This window comes from Somniosus microcephalus, chromosome 11, assembly GCF_052327205.1.
Source record: "Somniosus microcephalus isolate GS21.2 chromosome 11, FLI_Smic_1.0, whole genome shotgun sequence".
Taxonomy (NCBI): Eukaryota; Metazoa; Chordata; class Chondrichthyes; order Squaliformes; family Somniosidae; genus Somniosus; species Somniosus microcephalus.
Genome location: NC_140997.1, coordinates 211,408,750 through 211,430,311, shown reverse-complemented (window position 1 = coordinate 211,430,311; position 21,562 = coordinate 211,408,750). Strand labels below are relative to the sequence as shown.

The window sequence follows — 21,562 nt, the reverse complement described above, 5'->3', positions numbered from 1 at the left end:
AGCGTGGGAGACACACAGTACCCCTGTAAAATGGCGGATCAGAAGAGACTACCGGCAGCGCGGGAGAGTCAGACTCCTGTTTTTGAGGTGTTCTGACTTCCAACAGTGTCAAGAAGCCGAGTAGTTGCAGTTTGGAGAACTACCCCCACTGACTAACTCGGCCACTGCGGGAGACTTGGACTCGGCAACATTGCCGGTTATTGAGGTGTTGTTTTCGGAGTGAGAATTTTGCCGGTTAATAGAGAATTCCGAATATTTAGGTGCCGTTTAAACGAGAGTTTCCTGTATAGGGAATGCAGATCTGCAGCTCCTGATTTAATCAACGCAGTTGCACACAATTAGCCTTTGACTCATTTCTAAATCCCAATTCATTATATGAAACAATTCAAGGATGTTGAATTTGCCATATGGTTCAGAAAAAAAATGAACCCTTCACCTATAATACTGAGGTCTACAGAAAACATAATACACAAATATTGTCACAGAACTATACTTATCAGTGCATACTTCCAAGTGAAACAAGAGATAATTCTCCACGCTAGTTGAAATTTATCAGTGTGGTTTATGCAAATTAAAAATTATGACAATTTATTTCATAATAGAAAACACTATAGTAGGTTTGTCTCTATCACTTAGAGAATCAAACCCTCATTACTCACCTAGGCAGTCCTGGCTCCAGAATCCTTTGCAACACCTGGATGCTGTGACCTTTTTCTTGCATATATGTCTGCAACCAGCTTGTGCAATCAGCTGTCCTCCGCCCAAATTCACAGTAAAACTTTAAATGTAAATATATAATAAACCATAAAATCATTAAAATACTGCAGAGAATAGAGATGATGAAAATATTAAATATATTTAACTATATTTTGCTTAACAGGAAAACCTTGTCAGTACGCCTTCATAAATTGTACACTGTGATGTACTCTTAAGAGAAAAGAGTTTCGCCTGAGAAAAAATTTGATCTTAAATCAGATTTGATCTTAATTGATCCCTTTAGAGTTTTACTTTAATAATTAAAATACTGAAAAGTTTGTACCGAATATTTTTAACAATGAACGTCACTCCACTCTTCTTGTTACAATGTCACAGCAAATGGAAATCCCCCCCACACATTTATTTATCATCGTATCACCAACCTCACTGTTAACCATCCACTAAAGTATCAACACTCTATCTTCTGCAACTAGGAGCTGAGAATGGCCTAGTCTGATACCCTTTCCTATTTTCCTCTTCCTTACAGAATTGAACATGGTGTCCACTCCTCAACTTCTCACACAGGTTGGCTGACTGAGGACTGCATTTGTTGCCCATCCTTGTTGCCCTGAGAAAATGGCACCTCGACCTAATGTAGTCCTTGTGTTGTTGCTATGACGATGGATAGGAACTCCAGGATGTTCACCCAGCGATGATGAAGGAGTGGCAGTATACCTCTAAATCAGGATGACATGTGTGACTTAGAGGAGAACTTGGAGGTGATGATGTTCCCATGATCTGACCGGTCTTGTGCTTCTTGATGGTTGAAACCGCGGGGCTGGAAAATGTTGTCGAAATCAGCTTGGTGAGTTCCTGAAGTGCATTTTGTACATAGTACATACTGCAGACACGGTGCACTGAGAAGGGAGGGATATTGAATACAGTGGTGGGGGGGGGGGGGGGGCTGATCAATTGGCTCCTTTATCACGGATAGTGTCGAGCTTCTTGAGTGTTGTTGCAGTTGCACCCATATAGGTGAGTGGTGAGTATCCAATCAGACCCCTAACTTGAGCCTTGTAGCTGCTGGAGAGCCTTTGAGCGGTCAGGAGATGAACAGTGTACTCAGCCTATTGTGATCGCGTTGCTGATATGTCTGCTCCAGTTAAGCTTCTGGTCAATTGTGACCCCCAGAATGTTAATGGTGATGCATTCAGTGATGGTGGCGATGTTGAAGGTCAGGGGTAGGCAGTTGGGTCTTTTCTTGATGGAAATGATCACTACCTGGCAGTTAAGTGGCGTGAATGTTATTTGCCACTTGTCAGCCCAAGCCTGGATTTTGCCCATGTCCTGTTGTAGACGGGCGTGGGCTTCTTCATTATCAAAGAGTTGTGAATGGAGCTGAGCGCTGTAGAATCATCAGTAAACATCCCGACTCCTGACAGCTAACAGAAACCATCTTGGACTTGGTGAACTAAATCGTGACACTGTAACTTATATGTGATACAAAGCGATCACATACTGAGGAAGAATTATACCAGTCGCCAAGTGTTGTGACATCAAAAAGACCTTCACAAAGATTTCCTCCAGCCAGTTTTTCTAGTAAGTATGTCTATGATTTTTCTGGAAATACCAGCCAGGGCAAATCTTCATAATACATCTACAATATCACAGTACATAGTGATCAGAGAAATTCAGCCTGACAGTGTGAGAAAAAGGTACATTAGTGACCAGCAAATTAGACTTAGTCTGTTGTAAACTGCAACTTTGTCACTAATGAACCTTATACTGAAAAATCAGTAGTGTATTAAGGAAAAAGCATTTTGCCAGATATAACTTGGCAAAATGCTTGTAGTACAACCCCATGAGTATATTGCAATCAGTCCTGCCATCAAGCTATTGACTAGTAAGCTCTCTTAGTTAAGTTATTAAAGAACAATTAATCACAAAACTTTTGCAAGAATTATTAATAATTTTAATAACATAAACATAATGTGAAACCATAAGATACAAAAGATATTTTACTCTCAACTTTAACATATGGCCTCTCAGGTTGGGCTCCTTATGGATCAAATTCTCAACATGTAAAAGTTCTGGATGTGCTGTCAGTTACATAATCTGTAGGGCTGCCTCATTATTACACCTGGTCAAAGGTTTTTACAAACATATTAAAACCTTAAAACAATGTTTGGGGAAGTGCAGTTAAAAATCAATTCCATTGAATATGAAGGAAATGGACTAAAGAAGGCTAGGGTTGAAGGCCACACTCCTTGTAAATTGAGGTGTGCCACCAAGTCACTGCAATCACCTCGGTCTTTCGTGCCTGGCTGCAAATGAGGAAGAGGTTTGCTGATATCAGGAGAAAGCTAACGGTAAGTGTACTCACAACCATTTCTTATGGGCCCCATCAAGCGTGGCACAAAGTTAAGCTGGGAAGTCCTGTATGGTCTGGGAGGTACCATTTAAAGAGTAGTGCACTGCTAGTTCTGATGAAAGGTCGTCGACCTGAAACATTAACTCTGTTTCTCTCTTTACAGATGCTGCTGACCTGCTGAGTATCTCCAGCATTTTCTGTTTTTATTTCAGATTTCCAGCATCTGCAGTATTTTCTTTTTGCATTAGCGCACCGCTATTGCCTTTTTCACACACAACTGCATTGTGCCAAAGTTGCACCATACAATTTGCTTGCAGGTGGAGATGGCCACGAGAAACACCAAGCAGCTGCTCAGGTTTCCAGTATGAGATGTTCCTCTGCTGTTAGGGAATCTCCCATTGGGATGCACAGCCATCAACCCAATGATTCATCTCTTTCAAATCATGCTGTGGGTTGCCCCATAATGACGGCATTGTGGCTGCATCCTGGGTAACGGCCATTGATGTAATTAATGATGTTTCTGTGGTCAGATCACACCTGAACGTTAATTGGGTGCAAACACGTTCCTTTAATGTAATCATGGGGTTCATATCAGGAGCCCTGTTTCTCACATGGGTGTCATTTATGAAGCCTTGCACTTGAGGAACCTTAGCATCAGGCGCAAGCTGATGCCTCATTTCCACAGGGAAAGCCATGATGGCATTGCTCCTTGCAAATGTAGTCATTTGCTTTATACATGTGTGCACTGCAGACTGGGTGAGCTGGAAGATGCCCCCTGTGGTAGCTTGGAAGGATCCACTAGCATGTAAGCTTCAGGGTCTGGTAATCTTTTCCCCTACAGGAAGAGCTCACCCTGTCCTGGAGGCCATCCTGTAGCAGATGCCAGAACACTGTGATCGCCTTTCTTGTGAAGCGCGGGTGGCAAAGACAGGTCTCTCCTGCCATGTCCAGGGAGGTGCAAAGGGGTCTAAAAGCACAGGGCATTGGCAGGTGTGAGGGATGCATCTCAGGTGTTGTACCTACATGTGTTGGCCCGTCATGAACTCCTCCTCACCTAAATCACGCTGTCCCATCAGAACTGCCAAGGAATTCCCTTCCTCAGCACTTATGGTGTGATTTAAATTGCAGCAGCAAACAGGAATAATAAAGGAAATTAGTTACAGATAAATAAATCCCCAAAATGCTAAAATAGTGGACTACCCATCAAAACCAACAAAGGCATGAGGCAAAATGCACCACAATCTAATTGAGGATGCAAATGAAATAACAATTGTAACAACCACTATGGAACAATAATCTCCCTTTAAGAAGCATGTTAGATCCCAAGGTTACTGCGGCACCCATATTCTATAGCAAGACGCGTGCAGGGGGTTGAAGCCTCATCCAAAAAATGTGAAATTCTGTGATGGACTTGACTTAAATAAATATTCAATGGTAATGATCCTCCTGCTTTTCTGCAGTGCAGCCTCGTTGCGGTCCCAAAATTACCCATCCCAAAATGTAGCTTGCAAACCTCATACATCCGAATTCTTAACGCATGCGCACCACAAATCTGGCTCTGTATCACCAGCAGAGCCTCAGTAAATCAGGCTACATTGTACAGTGTGGAAATGGAAGCTATGTAAGAAAACTGAAATAAAATGGAGGAGTCACCATGTGTAAGGGATAATGGATAAATAATGCAGAGGTTCAGGAATGTTCTAAACAGAGGGCTCATAGGTAACCTCGTCAGACACGAGTGAAGTCACTACAGACGCCAGTTAGCAAACAATGGGTCAATTAGAGAAAATGGATGAAGTAAGACGTAAACTAATCAAGGAGATGAGACAGGATGTGGAATAGGGTAAACTAATCATCAGGGCGCAGGGACAGTAACAAATGTGTAACCAAAGAGATGGGGCAGATTATAGGATAGTATAAGCCAGGAGGAAAAACCCCAGATAGGAAGCGAGGACCTAGGAGCAACACTCGACAGCAAGGACCTGGGGACAGAAACCCTACGTAGAGGTTTGGACAGAGATTGATCACCTCGGATCAAATCGGGTAATATCAATATAAGTTGTGAGTCTTATATTTTGGAGTTGTACTTTAAATAATGAACAGTGTTTGTTAAGCATTTATTAAAGATAAATCTTTGTACATGAAATCTGTTGCCTGTGTGTTTGTTCAGACCAAACTTACATTTGAACCCTAAAAGGAAAATTGCGAACCTATTTGTTCGATCTCTCGAACATCTAGCGAACTCTGAGCAACAATTGGCGAACCCAGATGGGACTTTAGAACTTTGTTTTGGACAAAATATACCACAATAAGGGGCTGAACAAGCGACAGACAATATCTGTTAGAGTCGGATAAGGAATATCTGTTAAAGTCGGATAAGGTATATCTGTTAAAGTCGGATAAGGTATATCTGTTAGAGTCGGATAAGGTTTTAAAGCAGTAACTATGGTAGAACATGACGCGTCTAAAGGGGAGACCTCCCAGGATTGGGAAGAACAGTTTAATCAGCTAATAGTAGGAAAATATAAGGACTGGGTGGTGACGGTCGCCGGTCCAAGTTTCAAAGGAGGTCAGACCTTCTTTGAGCAAAATAATAAAAAGGGAAAAATGAAACAAAAAAAATTTAAATATTTTCTGATGGCAGCCTGTTACTCTGAACTAATGAGCGAGCGAGCATTAACACACAGTCAGGGTCAGACCCAAAACCAATTGCTGTCTGATTTAGACCAGCTCCGGAATCAGGTTAAAAATTTGCAAAAGGTAAATGAGGAATTACATAGTGATAAAAGATTGCACACTCTCCATACGGCCTCTAGTATGATTGCAGTCGAAGCAAGTAATCAAAAATTACACCGAATGCAGGAACAACTAGGCGAGTCCACAAGGGATCGCTGTGCCCTAGAGGAAAAGTGTCAGGATTTAAAATCAGCCCTCAAGGTCATACAACAGTCACACCAGCGGGAAAAATACGATAAAATGGATCATACCCACTGTTGTCAAGAAATAGAAGTATTAAAGTCACAATTATCCTCACACAAAGGCATAATATGCACTTTCTCTGACGGAGGCGGAGAGGGTATCGACTACTCAAGTCTGGCCGAGGCGGCCCAGAACTATGAGAAGGACCGATCAGGAGAAAGGGACTACGTCCCCCCTGACCCGTCATGGTACGATTCCCCACCACCCTATAGAAATAATAAAGGTCCTACTGCCCCAGAGGAGCAGCCACCCCCACTACCCATGAACCCTATGGTCACTGTTCGGACACAGGAAAGGACCGAGAGTCAAGCGGTAGGCGATGTGCCCAACGGACCCATCAATTATGCCACCCCTTTTACTCTCTCCCAATTCAATGATATTGCCAAAAACATACCTAAGTTCGATGGCAAGATTAATTTTGAATTATGGAAGGCCGCAGTTCTCCAGGCCTCTGAGACTCAGGGACTAGATGAGGGAGAGCTGAGGAAACTAATGACTTTGTGTTTGGGACCCGTGATATTCGGGGCCATGCCCCAAACCCAGAGAACAGGGCAGGGCACCATAGTTGAAATGTGGATCGTCATTAAGGAGGCGGCAGGAGTTAACAGCAAGGATCCCGTTATGAAACTAGCAAACTTTAAACAGGGTGGCGAAGAACACCCCCGCGCTTATGCGGAATGCTTGTGGGTGGTTTTCTGTAACCTGATGGGAACATTGAACCGCGACAATCTGGATGATGGTCCTCGTGCCACCTGGTTTAAGTCCTTCATTTCCCATGCCTCTGATGCCGGTAAAAGGGCATGTAAGCTCTTCGACCCTACCGACGACACTCATAATGAGGCCTGGATCTTAAGGCGTATGACCAGGGCTTCGCAGGATGATCAAAATCAATCCTCTCCCCAATCAAAAGATAAAATCCACGCTTTCCGCTCAGGCCCAGATAGAAATGACCTGCCAGCATGGAGGACTGACGGATCTCCAAGGCATCCGGTAGCAAACCAGGGAGATAGGGGATATGGACCACTAAGGGGACCCTGTTATAACTGCGGAAAGACGGGACATTGGCAAAGGGAGTGCCAGGCGCCAAAAAGAAGTAACTGGTCCGGCGCTGTGGGATGCTCCGGGCGAATGGCACCCTTCCATCAGCAACCGGCACTCGAGCCCGGGGGCCAACAATGACTGGGTCCGACCTCGGAGGTCGTGTGCAAGGCAGGATATGACAATCATGGATGGCCTATAGTCTCAGGTGTCGTAGGAGGTCGCGATACCACATTTTTATGGGACACAGGCGGATCCAGAACGTGTCTGGGAAACCAGCACCTTCTCTCGCACAACAATTTAACTAATCAAGAAATTCTCCTTAGCGGCTTTACCGGTCATGGGCAGACTGCTACAATCACTAAGCCATTGGAGATTCAATTGGGAAGTTTCAAATTTAAGCATGCCTGCCTATCGGTGCCACAGATGCAGGGGGAATCGGCAATAATTGGTATTGACTTCATGAGAATATATAATTTGGCTTATGACCCAGCAAACCGATGTATTTGGAGAATGTGCGAAACTTGTGTTGACGGGTTAATACCCACGGGGACGTATGACGCGCGCGTATGCTGCATGAAAACTTTTACTTTTGTTCCTTCTACCATAACAGACGACCCGGAAATACAGGATACTTTAACCCAAAACTCAAATGTTTTTGCCACCCACAAACACGAGTGTGGCCGGATGGCAGGACCAGTCTCAATCATGGGACCCGATCCCTCGCCCCAGAAGCAGTATAAAATTCCCGTAGAGGCAGAAAAGGACTTAGACAATATTATTCACAGTCTCTTGAATCAAGGCGTGCTCCGACCCATTGCTTCTACCAATAACTCACCCATTTGCCCCGTTCAAAACCCGCTAAGTCCTGGAGAATGACTATAGATTACTGAGCCTTGAATAAGGTTACGCCTTCCGTGGCACCCACTGTTGCCACTGTCCCAGAGACCGCTTCAAAACTTTCCCCAACTGTGAAAATCTTTACTGTCCTGGACATCAGTAATGGATTTTGGTCCATACCCTTAACAAAAGAATGCCAGTACAAGTTTGCTTTTACTCACAAGGGACAGCAGTACACTTGGACTCGGTTGCCTCAAGGTTTCCACAACAGCCCCTCAATATTCTCAAACATACTGGCAAATAGTTTTAAGTGATTTTCCCAGCCCTCAGCACTCATTCAGTATGTAGATGATATCCTCCTCCAAACTGACACCATGGAAGAACATAAGGTCCTGTTACAGGAACTATTTAAAACCCTCCACAAGATCGGGGTAAAGGTAAACCCTAAAAAGGCGCAGATTGCGAAATGGTCAGTGCATTACTTGGGAATGCAAGTCACAGAGGGACTAAGGGAGGTAACGGAAGAGCGAAAAAGGTCCGCCTCCAAGTTGCCTACCCCCACAGATGTAAGATCCCTCCGGTCCCTTTTCGGGATCACTGGATATTGCCGGGACCACATTGAGGACTACTCTTTACTGGCAAAACCCTTATATAACTTACTAAAGAAGGGAGTGGCAGGGGAATGGTCCCAACAACATACGGATTCCTTTAACCAGCTAAAATTAGCCTTGACCCATGCCCCTTCACTACACAGCCCCGACATGTCTCTGAGTTTTTATCTGGAGACTGCCGCTTGTGAGGCCGGCCTATCAGCGGTATTACAGGAACACTCTGGGAAGCTCCAGCCTGTTGGTTACGCTTCTAGAGTTCTGACCCCTGTTGAGTTAGCATTCTCACCCTGTGAGAAAAATTTACTCAGTGTGTTTTGGGCTATGCACAAATTCTCTCCAATCGTCGGACTTAACCCTTTGATTATCCTAACTGTAAAGTCTGTAGGTATTATGGCGAATTAATACACAGACTACAAGAGTAACTTTAACAGGACTTTACTATTCGAAGGTCAGGGCGAATCTGCCCAATAAATCCTGACACAGCACTTATATACCGGTGTGGTCACCGTCGGTATTACAGTATACAGCAGCCAAGATAAAGTAGGGCCACACCTAAAATAGTTCTCTTAAAGGTGAACGGTTACATATAGTTCTCTTAAAGGTAGAACAGTTACATACACTACACTAACCACACACACGCCTATTAAAATGCTTATGGATGGTAGCCTTAAAGATGGCTCGGTAAGCTCACAACGAATAGCCAGATGGACACTACTCCTACAAGGGAGGGATATCAATGTTAAGTATCAGCCTAAATTGACAAACTTAGCGCAGAACATGCTGTACCCAGGAGACCCGCACGAATGTAAAATTTTGTCATTAAGTGTTCTTGATGGCCCCTTTCAGACAAAATTTAGGGAGGGCGACGGTGACCAGAAAATCAAAACCCACGTGTATGTGGATGGCCTCTCGAACCCCGTCTTTAATCCGACCCATCAACTGGACTAGAAACCATCTTCTACTCCCGCCCAGTCCAGGACGACCCAAACGGTTGCGTTGGGTATCAGAAAAGATAGAACTGTAAATAAGTGCAGTTGCTACCCTGAGCTTTCTTTTTCTTTCTAGGTAACTGATTATTGCACATGGAAATCCCAGTACCCACCCTTCTGGGGTACTGTGGTCTGGTGTTTGGCTGTATCCTCCTCGCTGAGAACTCGGATGTAACAATTACCGCAGACGGACGGAATAGTCAGAACTGTGCCCAAGACAACAATGCAGGTTTTCACGTACCTACCAATGGCAACAATGAGTGCAGGTGTAGCAGCCAAGGAAAAACCTGCTATAAGACGGCAACGGAAACTCAACTGAACTTTGTGTGTATTGCTTGTACGGGAAAAGATGTTAAGGCTATAGTATGGATGGCTATGCAGAATGCAGGGGGTACCCATAGGGTTCTATCGGGGGCAAATCCTGTTGGTTCAGAGTATGAGATGAATTGTACTAAGATAGATAAACAACTGTGTTGCAACATAAGCAAGACAAGCACCTCCTTACAGATTATGGTGGGATGTAGCAGCAATTCAACTGTAAGAAACCTAATCAGTACCCTGGTTCCAGTTTGGGACTGCCCCAAACACGAGCCGGGACCCAAGGGAGGAGTAATATTAAGAAACACGGCCAAAATTGTTTATGATAATATACAATATGAATTAATACTTATAGTACTGAATATAATCGATGTACAATTGCCCGATTGGTGCCCGGAGGGAACCAAAAGATTGTATCAGGACTTGACTTCGATGTTGCTCAAGGGAGAGATAGGAGGGAAGCAGGGAAATGAAACAAAGACAGCTAGGAAAAGGAGGAAGAGAGGATTACTGAATGATGCAGGGACAGTCTATGGAGCAGTAATGGCCACTGTAAATACTCTAGATATAACTAATTTGAACTCCAAGGTTAAAACCTTAACCCAGCAAGTCAAAATGTAATTGGAGGAACTGAATAATAATCAAAGACAAGAGTCACAGGCAGGACAGGAAAGTATAGGGACCCAAACACAACAGGTGAAGGTCTTAGAGGGACATGCACGGACTATTAATCAACTTATTAACACGGCCAAAAGGCGGCGAACGGAACCCAACAACAAACACTGTGCATGACATTTGGCAATTGGATGCTGGGCCAGCTGAGAGAAAACTTAATGCTGGCAAAACATGAAGAAGTACCCACTTGGATCAACAATACTCAAATCCGGGGTCTGATAAAGCAGAATGTTCCTGCTACTATCAGTGACTGTGAACTACGGAAACTCAGCAGGGTATGGTTCAACGAGGAATGTACGGGTCCCTGTGGAAGTACTGCTGTAGGGATGGTGATAGGAGTCCCCATGATAGGACACCAGGAAGGAATGCCATTATTTGAGGTCCAAACCATAGGCACTATACAAAAAGGAGTATGGGTGGCCGTGGCAGGAATGAGGCCATATGCTGTGAAGCAGAACGGCACTCTAGTGGGAACTGCATTGGGACAATGTGCCACTACAGAAAGAACAGTAATATGCCCATATAAAATTTACCTGACCCGCATCGCGCGATGTGGATTTAAGGGAAATACGGCCATAAATTGCTCCTTGATCATGGAGAACGCGATTCACAAACCTATCACTCGAAGCGCTTATATGGGTGACGGAACATATTGTTTTACCACCACTGAAGCTAGTTACCATTATGGGAATAAGGACTGCCCTATCCAAAACCCAACCTTCTGCACGCACCCCCTGATACCGATGAGAATAGGAAATGAGGAAATTATCAACATCCAGAGGCATGCAACTGTTAATTTAATGTGTCAATAGACCTGAAGAATCGCTTGACAAAATATTTCACAAAAATTAACATCAACATCCAGCTAGAGGAAGAACATATAACGGAAATTAGACATAAGCTTGATCTTGTTCACGAAATCTACGAAAGGGTGGAAATGAATACCCAGGACATTGACCAAAAGATTAAACAAATCAAAATTAATACTTGGTGGGACGACCTTTGGAATTGGGGCGAAAATGTGAACATACACCCCTGGGTGAGACTCGTGTCTGTAATTATGATCAGGCTGGTGTTTATATGCCTATGTTTCACCTGGATAAGCATGAAAAGACTAGAGAAAAGGCTGAAGGTTCGAGTGGAATCAATGGAAGCGTATCAGGCTTTACAAAGGACAAAGGACGATGGTAAACAGCCTTATGGTGATCAAATCATTTGGTCAAATGATAATGATCAAAGGGAGGAATGTGGAAATGGAAGCTATGTAAGAAAACTGAAATAAAATGGAGGAGTCACCATGTGTAAGGGATAATGGATAAATAATGCAGAGGTTCAGGAATGTTCTAAACAGAGGGCTCATAGGTAACCTCGTCAGACACGAGTGAAGTCACTACAGACGCCAGTTAGCAAACAATGGGTCAATGAGAGAAAATGGATGAAGTAAGACGTAAACTAATCAAGGAGATGAGACAGGATGTGGAATAGGGTAAACTAATCATCAGGGCGCAGGGACAGTAGCAAATGTGTAACCAAAGAGATGGGACAGATTATTAGGATAGTATAAGCCAGGAGGGAAAACCCCAGATAGAGAGTGAGGACCTAGGAGCAACACTCAACAGCAGGGACCTGGGGACAGAAACCCTACGTAGAGGTTTGGACAGAGATTGATCACCTCGGACCAAATCGGGTAATATCAATATAAGTTGCCATGAAGAAGGAGCAGCGCTCCGAAAGCTTGTGATTTCAAATAAAGCTGTTGGACTATAACCTGGTGTTGTGTGACTTCTTACATCAATATAAGTTGTGAGTCTTATATTTTGGAATTGTACTTTAAATAATGAACGGTGTTTGTTAAGCATTTATTAAAGATAAATCTTTGTACATGAAATCTGTTGCCTGTGTGTTTGTTCAGACCAAACTTACATTTGTACCCTAAAAGGAAAATTGTGAATCTATTTGTTCGATCTTTCGAACATCTAGTGAAATCTGAGCAACATACAGTGATCATATTATACGTATCAATATAATCATACTACTATAACCATGGGATATCTTTCAGTAGTATATCCTCGATACGCATTTAGAGCTGTGCAGTTTGGTGAATCAAATTCTAAGTGGTTTAGCAAGACTTCAGGTGTTGATTTGAATGAGGAACTACCTGCAGTCTCTGATCCCGAAGCCTTGTCTATTCCTCTGGAAGCCTCGAGGACACAAGAGATTTTGGCTTATCGCACAGGAGGTACAGGCCGTGGCTGTCGTCAGCTCTATCTGCTCGTCACATCTTTGATGTTTCTGAGATTGTTTATAAACAAGGGAGGGTTGGTGGGGGGAAGAAAAGTTAAAATGTTTACACCAGACATGTTGAGGGTCATTTTCAGCTTCACCTCTTGGGCCCGTTATAGAGCCCACCTGATTTTCATTTCCATTCAACTCAATGGGTATAAAAATTGAAATAACAACAGAAAATGCTGGAAAAACTCAGCAGGTCAGGCAACATCCATGGAGAGAAATTTGAGTTGACGTTTCGGGTTGGACCCTTCTTCAAAACTGGAAAGAAAAGAAACTAGATCGGAGGCAGGGCTGCGATCGGACAAAAGAATAAAAGAAACAAAAGAAGTAAAAGAGATTAGAAGCTAGACGAGATGGTAATAGGCTGGGATTAGGTGTAAAGTGTACTGGTATAAAAATTGGACGGGTTGTGTAAAACAGGAATGAGCGCTGGACCCAGGGTCAGAACCAGAGCTGACATTGGCCCCAGTTAAATATCACACTCTCAACTAGGTAATACCTGCTTTAAATTATTAATTTACTAGCCAAATCCGTTTTATGTGACAAGTACTTTTGAACTCAAAATAGTCTGAATTGGATTACATTTGTGTCTTTGTGAACTGACCTGAAATGACCTAATGTGAGTTTAGTTCAACCAGCAAAAATTCTTCTTGAACAGAATTAAAAAGCCCAAAAGTGATACATATTTGGCCAATTCACAGAACACTAACGATGGCCTAAACAATCTGCTTAAGGTTTGATGGTATTTTTTGTAGCACACAGCTTGGCATCTTCCATTTAGTTTGCCACCAGAATGGCCAATCCTTATTTTTGGTTGTCGCCATAGTAACAATAGTCGATCATTTAATTTTTTCTTTTCTTAAATTTATTACGGTTGGGAGTTGATCCTTGGTGGTCTTGTGGATGTGAATTAGTAGATTGAGGAAGCAATGCGCTGATGTTTCCTTGTTGGCTTGTAGACCTAAAAAAAAAAGGCCCTGTCCCTTTGTCTTAGATTTTCCAAACGCCCAGATTTCAATCAACCACAACCTGGGTCCCCCTCTAGTATATAATATCAACAGGAACTTCACTGGTGGGAAGCATCACTCGCAGGGCACCATGAAATCACACTGATATCCATAATACATATTTTTTAATGTTTACGTCCCTTATGATTTTTATAATAAAGTCAAATATAGTAGATGTGCTGTTCATTACCACGCGCAAAGAAAAGTAGCAGATATTGTGACAGCGCCGTTAGGAGAAAAGGGAGAAAAATGGTGAAAATTGGGTGGGGGGGGGGGCAATGACTGCAAAACATTATTATAAGGATTGTAACCCAGCCAGTTTGGAATGGCCAGTCTATTTTTTGACTGGGCTGTCAGAAATGTCTAAAATGCAAACTAGACACTTGTAGGTTTAATTTCCACCATGTGCCATGCTTAGCACACCGCTTAACATATCTGCATTAATTCCTGTATGCACTATTTGAGCATTGTGCTAGTATAGCGCAGACAGGAATTTACAGGCGTGCATTAACCGTGGCGCTACAAGTAACGCACAGAAGAAATTAAACCCAACAAAAGTCTAGATTTTAACATTTACTGTGTTTTCTGATACAGAGGCGTTAGCTACTAAGATTTTTTTAAACCAATTTTTGTAATTAGTAAAGGAAACATCAGAACGGAATCCCTCATCCCACTCACACCCAGCCCACTCTGACCCACCCCACCCAGTTCCTACACCCCTCCCCCTTTGGTTTTGGACTTGGCAAAAGGCCATCGCCCTACTTCAACATGCAGACAAAATAAAGCAACTTGCTAAAATACCCATATTGATGTGAGAAGCAAAAAAGAAACACCAACTGTAGGTCTCCATATGTTGCCCCTGGCCATGCCTCAGTTACAAAGATCTCTATCAAACCCCCCCAACAATAAAAGCCTCCTGCCCTCCAGCCATGCCAGGACAATCTGCGATCCCAGAGACACAGCCCCCACTACTTTGTTTTTTCCTTCCCCCCCCCCCCCCTCCTTGCGATTTGCTGGGGGTAGCTCAGTAACATTTATGGAAAAACAAATGATTTAACCCACCTCCACCACGGAGGGGGTGGAAGGGGGGTTGGTGGGGGGGGGGGGGGTGACTGCCAGTGAGGAAAAACATGGAAAGAACACAACTGGACTGTTCCCTCCCACAGAATAAGAAAACGAAACACAAGCACTAACCGAAAGCAGCAGGATAGAAAAGGTAGAATATATCACAGAGAGTTGGCCTGTCACTGTGACCCGGCTCCTTACCTTCCCTCTCTGGGCTGCTACAGACCGCGGACACTGACTGGCCAAGAGGCAAAGCCCCAGTGCTGCTAAAAGCGAGAAACTGACACTTTCCATTTCTCCAGCATCCGCCGGCTCAGATTTGGACTATATTGTTGTTCTTGTTCTTCTTTGCGCGCTCGGCGATCCTATAGGGTCACAGATTTGTAACACAGACTAGATCCAGATCCCCAAACACCATCAGCCGGATTTAAACAACAAGAACGAGTCGGGGGTGGAGGGGAGGGGGGGAAGCTCACATCAGCCCTGTGCCTCGTTCAGCTCCCAAATGCAAGTGGGCATGAAGATGGGAACGGGAGCAACCCTGGACTAGGGTTGGTTGGTGGGGGGGGGGTGGGGGGGGGTTGTTTTTTTAAAAGCGGATAAGAGTTGCTTCGGGAAGGACTTGCTTCTGTTTTTTCTATATATATATATATACTAGAAAGACCCGGGATTTGCATTCAAACGTTACTCCAGAAAACAGGAAAATCAGGGATTTCCTCCCGCCGTATCAGAGCGGGGCAGATGTTCGGAAATCCGTCTGCTTCTAGGCTGACATTGGAAATAATAATGTCACAGACTGGGTGCTAGTCGCCCGGGGATGTCTCCTGGTGTCTGCGGGTTTCTGCTCTCAGTCTCTGTGCACACAGGGTGGACAAACACAGCGACGCTTCACCTACCGGCTCCCGAACTGTCCCTTAATAACATTTTACAGATCGCTGAAGAGAGCGCCTTCCTCCCGCCACCCCCTCTCCAGACACACAGAAAAATTCAGAAAGCAAACTTTCTGAGCAAGAAAATCCCATATGGTGCGGCGGCTCTGTCAAAGCTCTCGCCCGCGATCGTTCACATTGTATTCAGATCAGCGGTAAAAGACTGCAGTCTTTAGCCCCAGTAATACATTCCATCTTCACTTCCTTAATGAAAGCAACCACAGAAAAACAACTGCGTTCGCACATTTTTGGTCTCCTGCAATAACTCGCGGCTTAATGAGACTTCCTAGTCACAACTAAGGACTTATATTTGCAACCGTTAGCATATCTGTTCTGTTGTCTCTCGCAGGAAGTAGCCTGTAAGCTTGGTTATAAACATCCCGATCTTTGGGTCATAAAACATTCCCAAGGGGGTGTCTTTTATTTTTTGATTGGGCTAATCTGGAAAGTTTAATATAGTTTCAGTTGCAACTTCAGCTGTTGGACACAGCATCGACTATAAAGTATTTCTCTTTTGCCTTTCTCTGTCTTTCTCTTCCTTGGTGTGTTTAATAATTGGCACAGTTAGCCCTGGGTGGCTCGCTCGCTGAGCAATGAGATTCCAAGCAGTGCCATGGCAAGGCGCCACAATGCTGCTTCTGGTGACTGTCTTGATTTAAAATGATATAAAATGTTAGAATTAGATGGCATTCAAAATACATCCATATACAGGACCCCTTCGAAAAAGGTTAATTTCCCTCGTGGCTAAGTGCAGATCATTCCACTCCATGTTGAATCAAAAGGGTATGTTTTGAATACTTCAGTGGAGTCTAGATTCACTATTGTAGATGATAGTCTATTCCAACTGAATCCATATTCACTGTGGTAGATTATAGTCTATTTCACCCAGTCCCCATTCAATATACCAGGTGCCAAGCTATGCCAGCCCAGTCCCTATTCAATGCACTATGTAGCTATGCCAACCCAATCCCCATTCAATGTCTTAGGTAGTTATGCCAACCCAGTATAACATTCAATGGACTAGGTAGCTATGCCAACCCAAGCCATATTCAACGTACTAGGTGGCAGTTTTCCATAAGTTAACAATTTTAAGCATGAAGTACTCTCTCAATTGCATTTAGATTAAGGTTCGCTTAATTTATTATCATGTTCGTTTGTTATCTTTCCTGGTTTAACACAAATAACATTTCAGGCCCACCAATTTCCTCCATAGTGATTTTTAAATCATGAGTTATATTCCTGCGTTCCTTTCTTCAGCAAGAACAAATTATCATCATTCTTCACCCTGTCTTTTTTAATCCTTTTGAACACCTTTTGTCAGCTGTGTCTCGGTCGGTAGCACTCTTGCCTCTGAGTCAGAAGGTTGTGATTTCAAGTCCCATTCCAGACACTTGAGCACAAAGTCTAGTCTCCAGTGCAGTGCTGAGGGAGTGCTGCACTGTCGGAGGTGTCGTCCTTCAGATGAAACGTTAAACCGAGGCCCCGTCTGCTCTCTCAGGTGGATGTAAAAGATCCCATGGCACTATTTCAAAGAAAAACAGGGGAGTTCTCCCTGGCATCCTGGCCAATAGTTATCCCTCAGCCAACATCACTAAAACAGATTATCTGGTCATTATCACACTGCTGTTTGTGGGACCTTGCTGTGTGTAAATTGGCTGCTGCACTTCCTACATTGCAACATTAACTACACTTCAAAGCACTTTGAGTTCAGGAGAAACTTCTTTACCCAGAGAATGGTTAGAATGTGGAACTTGCTACCACAAGGAGCAGTTGAGGTGAATACCATAGATGCAATTAAGGGGAAGCTAGATAGGCACACGAGGGAGAAAGGAATAGAAGGATATGTTAGAAACATAAAAACATAGAAGATAGGAGCAGGAGTAGGCCATTCGGCCCCTCGAGCCTGTTCCGCCATTTAATGAGATCATGGCTGATCATCCAAATTCAGTACCCTGTCCCTGCCATCTCCCCATATCCCTTGATCACTTTAGCCTTAAGAAAGCCTTAAGAAATATATCTAACTTGATGGAGTTAGATGAAGAAGGGTGGGAGAAGGCTCGTGTGGAGCATAAACACCGGCACGGACCTAATGGGCCGAATGGCCTGTTTTTGTGCTGTAAATACTTTGTAATACTTAGTTGGCTGTAAAGCACTTTGGGACATCCTGAGTTCATGAAAGGCGCTATATAAATGCAAGTCCTTTCTTCATGTTTTTTTCTGTGCAGTGTCCAGATCAGTACACAAGACCCCAGGTGTCATCTCATTATTACCTTATAGAGTATCATTACAACCTTTTTGTACTTATACACCCTAACAATCTATTTTCCTTGGTAATGCTGCCCTACAACAGAACCGACGCTAATTGTTTGCCCAGCGGGCACACCCAAAATCTTTCTTCCTGCTGAACTCAATGACGTAACTTTAATTGTTTAACTATTTTACACTTTTAGCACCAATATGTTTAGCTTCCACTTCTCGCAATCAAGTGTCATTTGCCATTCATCTGCTTCGCTGCTGAGTGGCTGTGCCTCCCTTTGAGTGTTACCCATTGTCTTGAAACATCCTGCACTTCTACATAACCTTATGCTATTCACAAATCCTTAATCACCACACTTTTGTCCCGATAATTAATATACCTTATTAGAAATTATTATTAAGACCCCAGATCCACAAATAGTACTTTCAAAAAAATGGATCACACTCAACAAACTTTACAGGGCCCATTTGCGGAAACACCTTCTGCAAATAGTGCTCCACCCTGATGTAATTACTCTTGAATGAGTAAATTTACAAATGTGCTCTCCCAGCACCGGTCTTTGCTCATCGGAAGCACATATTGGGAATTCTGAAATGCACTCCTGTTGAACAAGGATCTGTACTGGGAGTGCAAAATAGCAAAACTACCCTTTTAATTCCCGAATACAAAAACTAACTAATCCAGAAAATGCTTTCTTCATACCAGAGAAATATTTTAGTATGGGTAATATTTTAACATTTCAGTGACTTGTGAAGGTAAAAAAATACTATTTATAAACCTTCAAAATGCAACTCAGCCATCAATAAGTGGATGCAAATAATAAGTTATTTTTGGCAGTTAACATACATGCAAGTTTCAAGAGGCATTCGGTATTCACAAGGGTTAAACTGCACCATTCCATTTCAGTGATGTGTGCCACTGAATAAGCAGTGCACATTACATTGGGGAACAATGTATTGCTGCAAGTTATGAGAAGAACGTGTTTTTTTGAGGGACAGTGCTGCACTGTCGGAGGTGCTGTCTTTTGGGTGAGATGTTAAACTGAGGCCCCGTCTGCTCTCTCAGCTGGCACTATTTTGAAGAAGAGCAGGGGAGTTATCCCCGGTGTCCTGGCCAATATTTATCCCTCAATCAACTTAACAAAAACAGATTATCTGGTCATTATCACATTGCTGTTTGTGGGAGCTTGCTGTGTGCAAATTGGCTGCTGCGTTTCCTACATTACAACAGTGACTACACTTCAAAAGTACTTCATTGGCTGTAAAGGGCTTTGGGACGTCTGGTGATCGTGAAAAGCGCTATACAAGTGCAAGTCTTTTTTTTAACAGGCGCACCTGTGATATGGGTAAATTTTCAGTCTTAACTTTAATTTCAAAATTAACAACTTGATACAGGGGAACTTTCAGATAAATTTTCAGTTATCCTAATATAGTGTCAGCTTGTATAGTCTATTATGACAAGGATTGATCACGAGGGTTTGGTTGTTAGTTTATCTGGTAGCATTTGTCTGGCACCTGTAAAAGAGAGTGAAAAATAATCACAAAGTTAGAGCCACTAGAGGGCAGCAGAGTATTCACATGGTATCAGAGGAGACTAAAACTATTTCAATAAAACAAAACAGATTGTCTCTCCCCACCCTGAAAATAACTTTACTCTTTAATAATGAGACAGCTGTGCATTACTGAGTGAGATCACTTCCGTTAATGGTTGCAATTAAAATTGGCAGAAAGACGTTCTCAGCTGTACAAAAGTGTTTAAACATTCATACAGAACTTTAATTGAGAATGTACAATACCCTTTCCTAACGGCGAGTTGATTTGCCGTTTAATTCACAGAAACACGACAACACTACTGTTATAGAATGATACAGCACTAAAGGAGGCCATTCGGCCCATCGTGCCTGTGGCTGCTCGTTGGTTGATTAGTCCCACTCCCCTGCTCTTTCCCTGTAACCCTCTAAATTTCCCTTTTGAAAGTTACTATTAAATCTGCTTCCGACACTCTTTCAAATAGTGCATTACAAATTTATGATTAAATCAAATAAAGTCTATTCTGGCAACAGGGGCCGGGGGAGGGTGAGGGGGATTTGCTTTGGTCGATATTCCTCCTCCTGCCAGGAGGCCCGATCCATTTTGAGGAGACTGAGCACCACTGGCCTCCTGCAAAACCACGTGACCCAGCCAGGCTCTGGACCGGAGGAAGGTGGGTATGGTGGGGGGGGGGAGGTGTTGTCTTCTCTGATCTGCTGAGCGGGGGGGAGTGGGCAGGGGGGTGGGGGGGTCAGAGTGACAGCAGCCCAGTCTGGTTTTGTGGAGTCTGGTGAAGCACTCCTGCTCCTCCCAGCTCCACAGAAATGAAGAGGAACTCACCTCTCAGATCCTCTTGGGCCTAGTCAGCTGCTGGCGTGGTGGGTGCTGACTCTCTGCATGAGGGAGCTGGTCTAATTCTTGACTGGGATAAACTAACAATCATATAGAAGATAAGTGTCTTTCTAGTGAAGACTTGGTCCGTGTGATCTCCTGGACTGGTTTTGATAATCTGAGGGGGCCGTGGAGGAATTTTCCAGTGTATTTTTTCCCTTATTGGCCCTGGGTTTTTATCTCTGGTTTTTTTTGCCTTTCCCAGGAGATTACTTGGCTGTAGGAGGGGGAAGTGTCTAGTCCTGATGCTCCGGCCATCATGGTATCTGGGGCAGGCTTGATGGACCAGCTGGTCCTTTCCTGCCCGTCCAGTTCATCCCAGTTTGGCATAAAAATAAAACAAAAAAGGTGACTCAACCGTGGCTAACAAGGGAGATTAGGGATAGCATAAGATCCAAGGAGAGGACATATAAATTGGCCAGAAAAAGCAGTAAACCTGAGGATTGGGAGCAGTTTAGGATTTAACAAAGGAGGACAAAGGGATTAATTAAGAAAGTGAAAATAGAATATGAGAGTAAGCTTGCAGAGAACATAAAAACTGACTGTAAAAGCTTTTATAGATATGTGAAGAGAAAAAGATTGGTGAAGTCAAGCGTGGGTCCCTTGCAGTCAGAATCAGGGGAATTTATAATGGGGAACAAAGAAATGGCAGACCAATTAAATACATATTTTGGTTCTGTCTTCACAAAGGAGGACACAAATAACCTCCCAGAGATGTCGGGAAACATAGGGTCTGATGAAAGGGAGGAACTGAAAGAAATCAGTATTTGTAGGGAAATGGTGTTAGGGAAATTGATGGGATTGAAGGCCGATAAATCCCCAGGGCCTGATAATCTACATCCTAGGGTACTTAAGGAAGTGGCCCTAGAAATAGTTGATGCTTTGCTGATCATCTTCCAGCATTCGATGGAATCTGGAACAGTTCCCATGGATTGGAGGGTAGCTAATGTTACCCCACTATTCAAAAAAGGTGGTAGAGAGAAAACGGGGAATTATAGACCAGTAAGCCTGACATCGGTAGTGGGGAAAATGCTAGAGCCCATTATAAAAGATGTAATAGCAGAGCACTTGGAAAACA

General features: G+C 43.4%; 1 protein-coding gene across 1 annotated transcript in view; it reads right to left on the bottom strand.

Annotated features, from left to right (window-relative positions):
- The window catches only part of stab1 (stabilin 1), a 298,755-nt gene extending 282,634 nt beyond the window's left edge, over positions 1-16,121 (bottom strand). The window contains exons 1-3 of the mRNA XM_086001826.1: positions 15,080-16,121; positions 12,676-12,809; positions 660-778 (exon numbers count right to left, since the gene is read on the bottom strand). Of these exons, the coding sequence (XP_085857952.1) occupies positions 660-778; positions 12,676-12,809; positions 15,080-15,172 (346 nt within the window). The 5' untranslated portion in view covers positions 15,173-16,121. The remainder of the gene's footprint in view (positions 1-659; positions 779-12,675; positions 12,810-15,079) is intronic.
- Between the last annotated feature and the right edge of the window lie 5,441 nt (positions 16,122-21,562).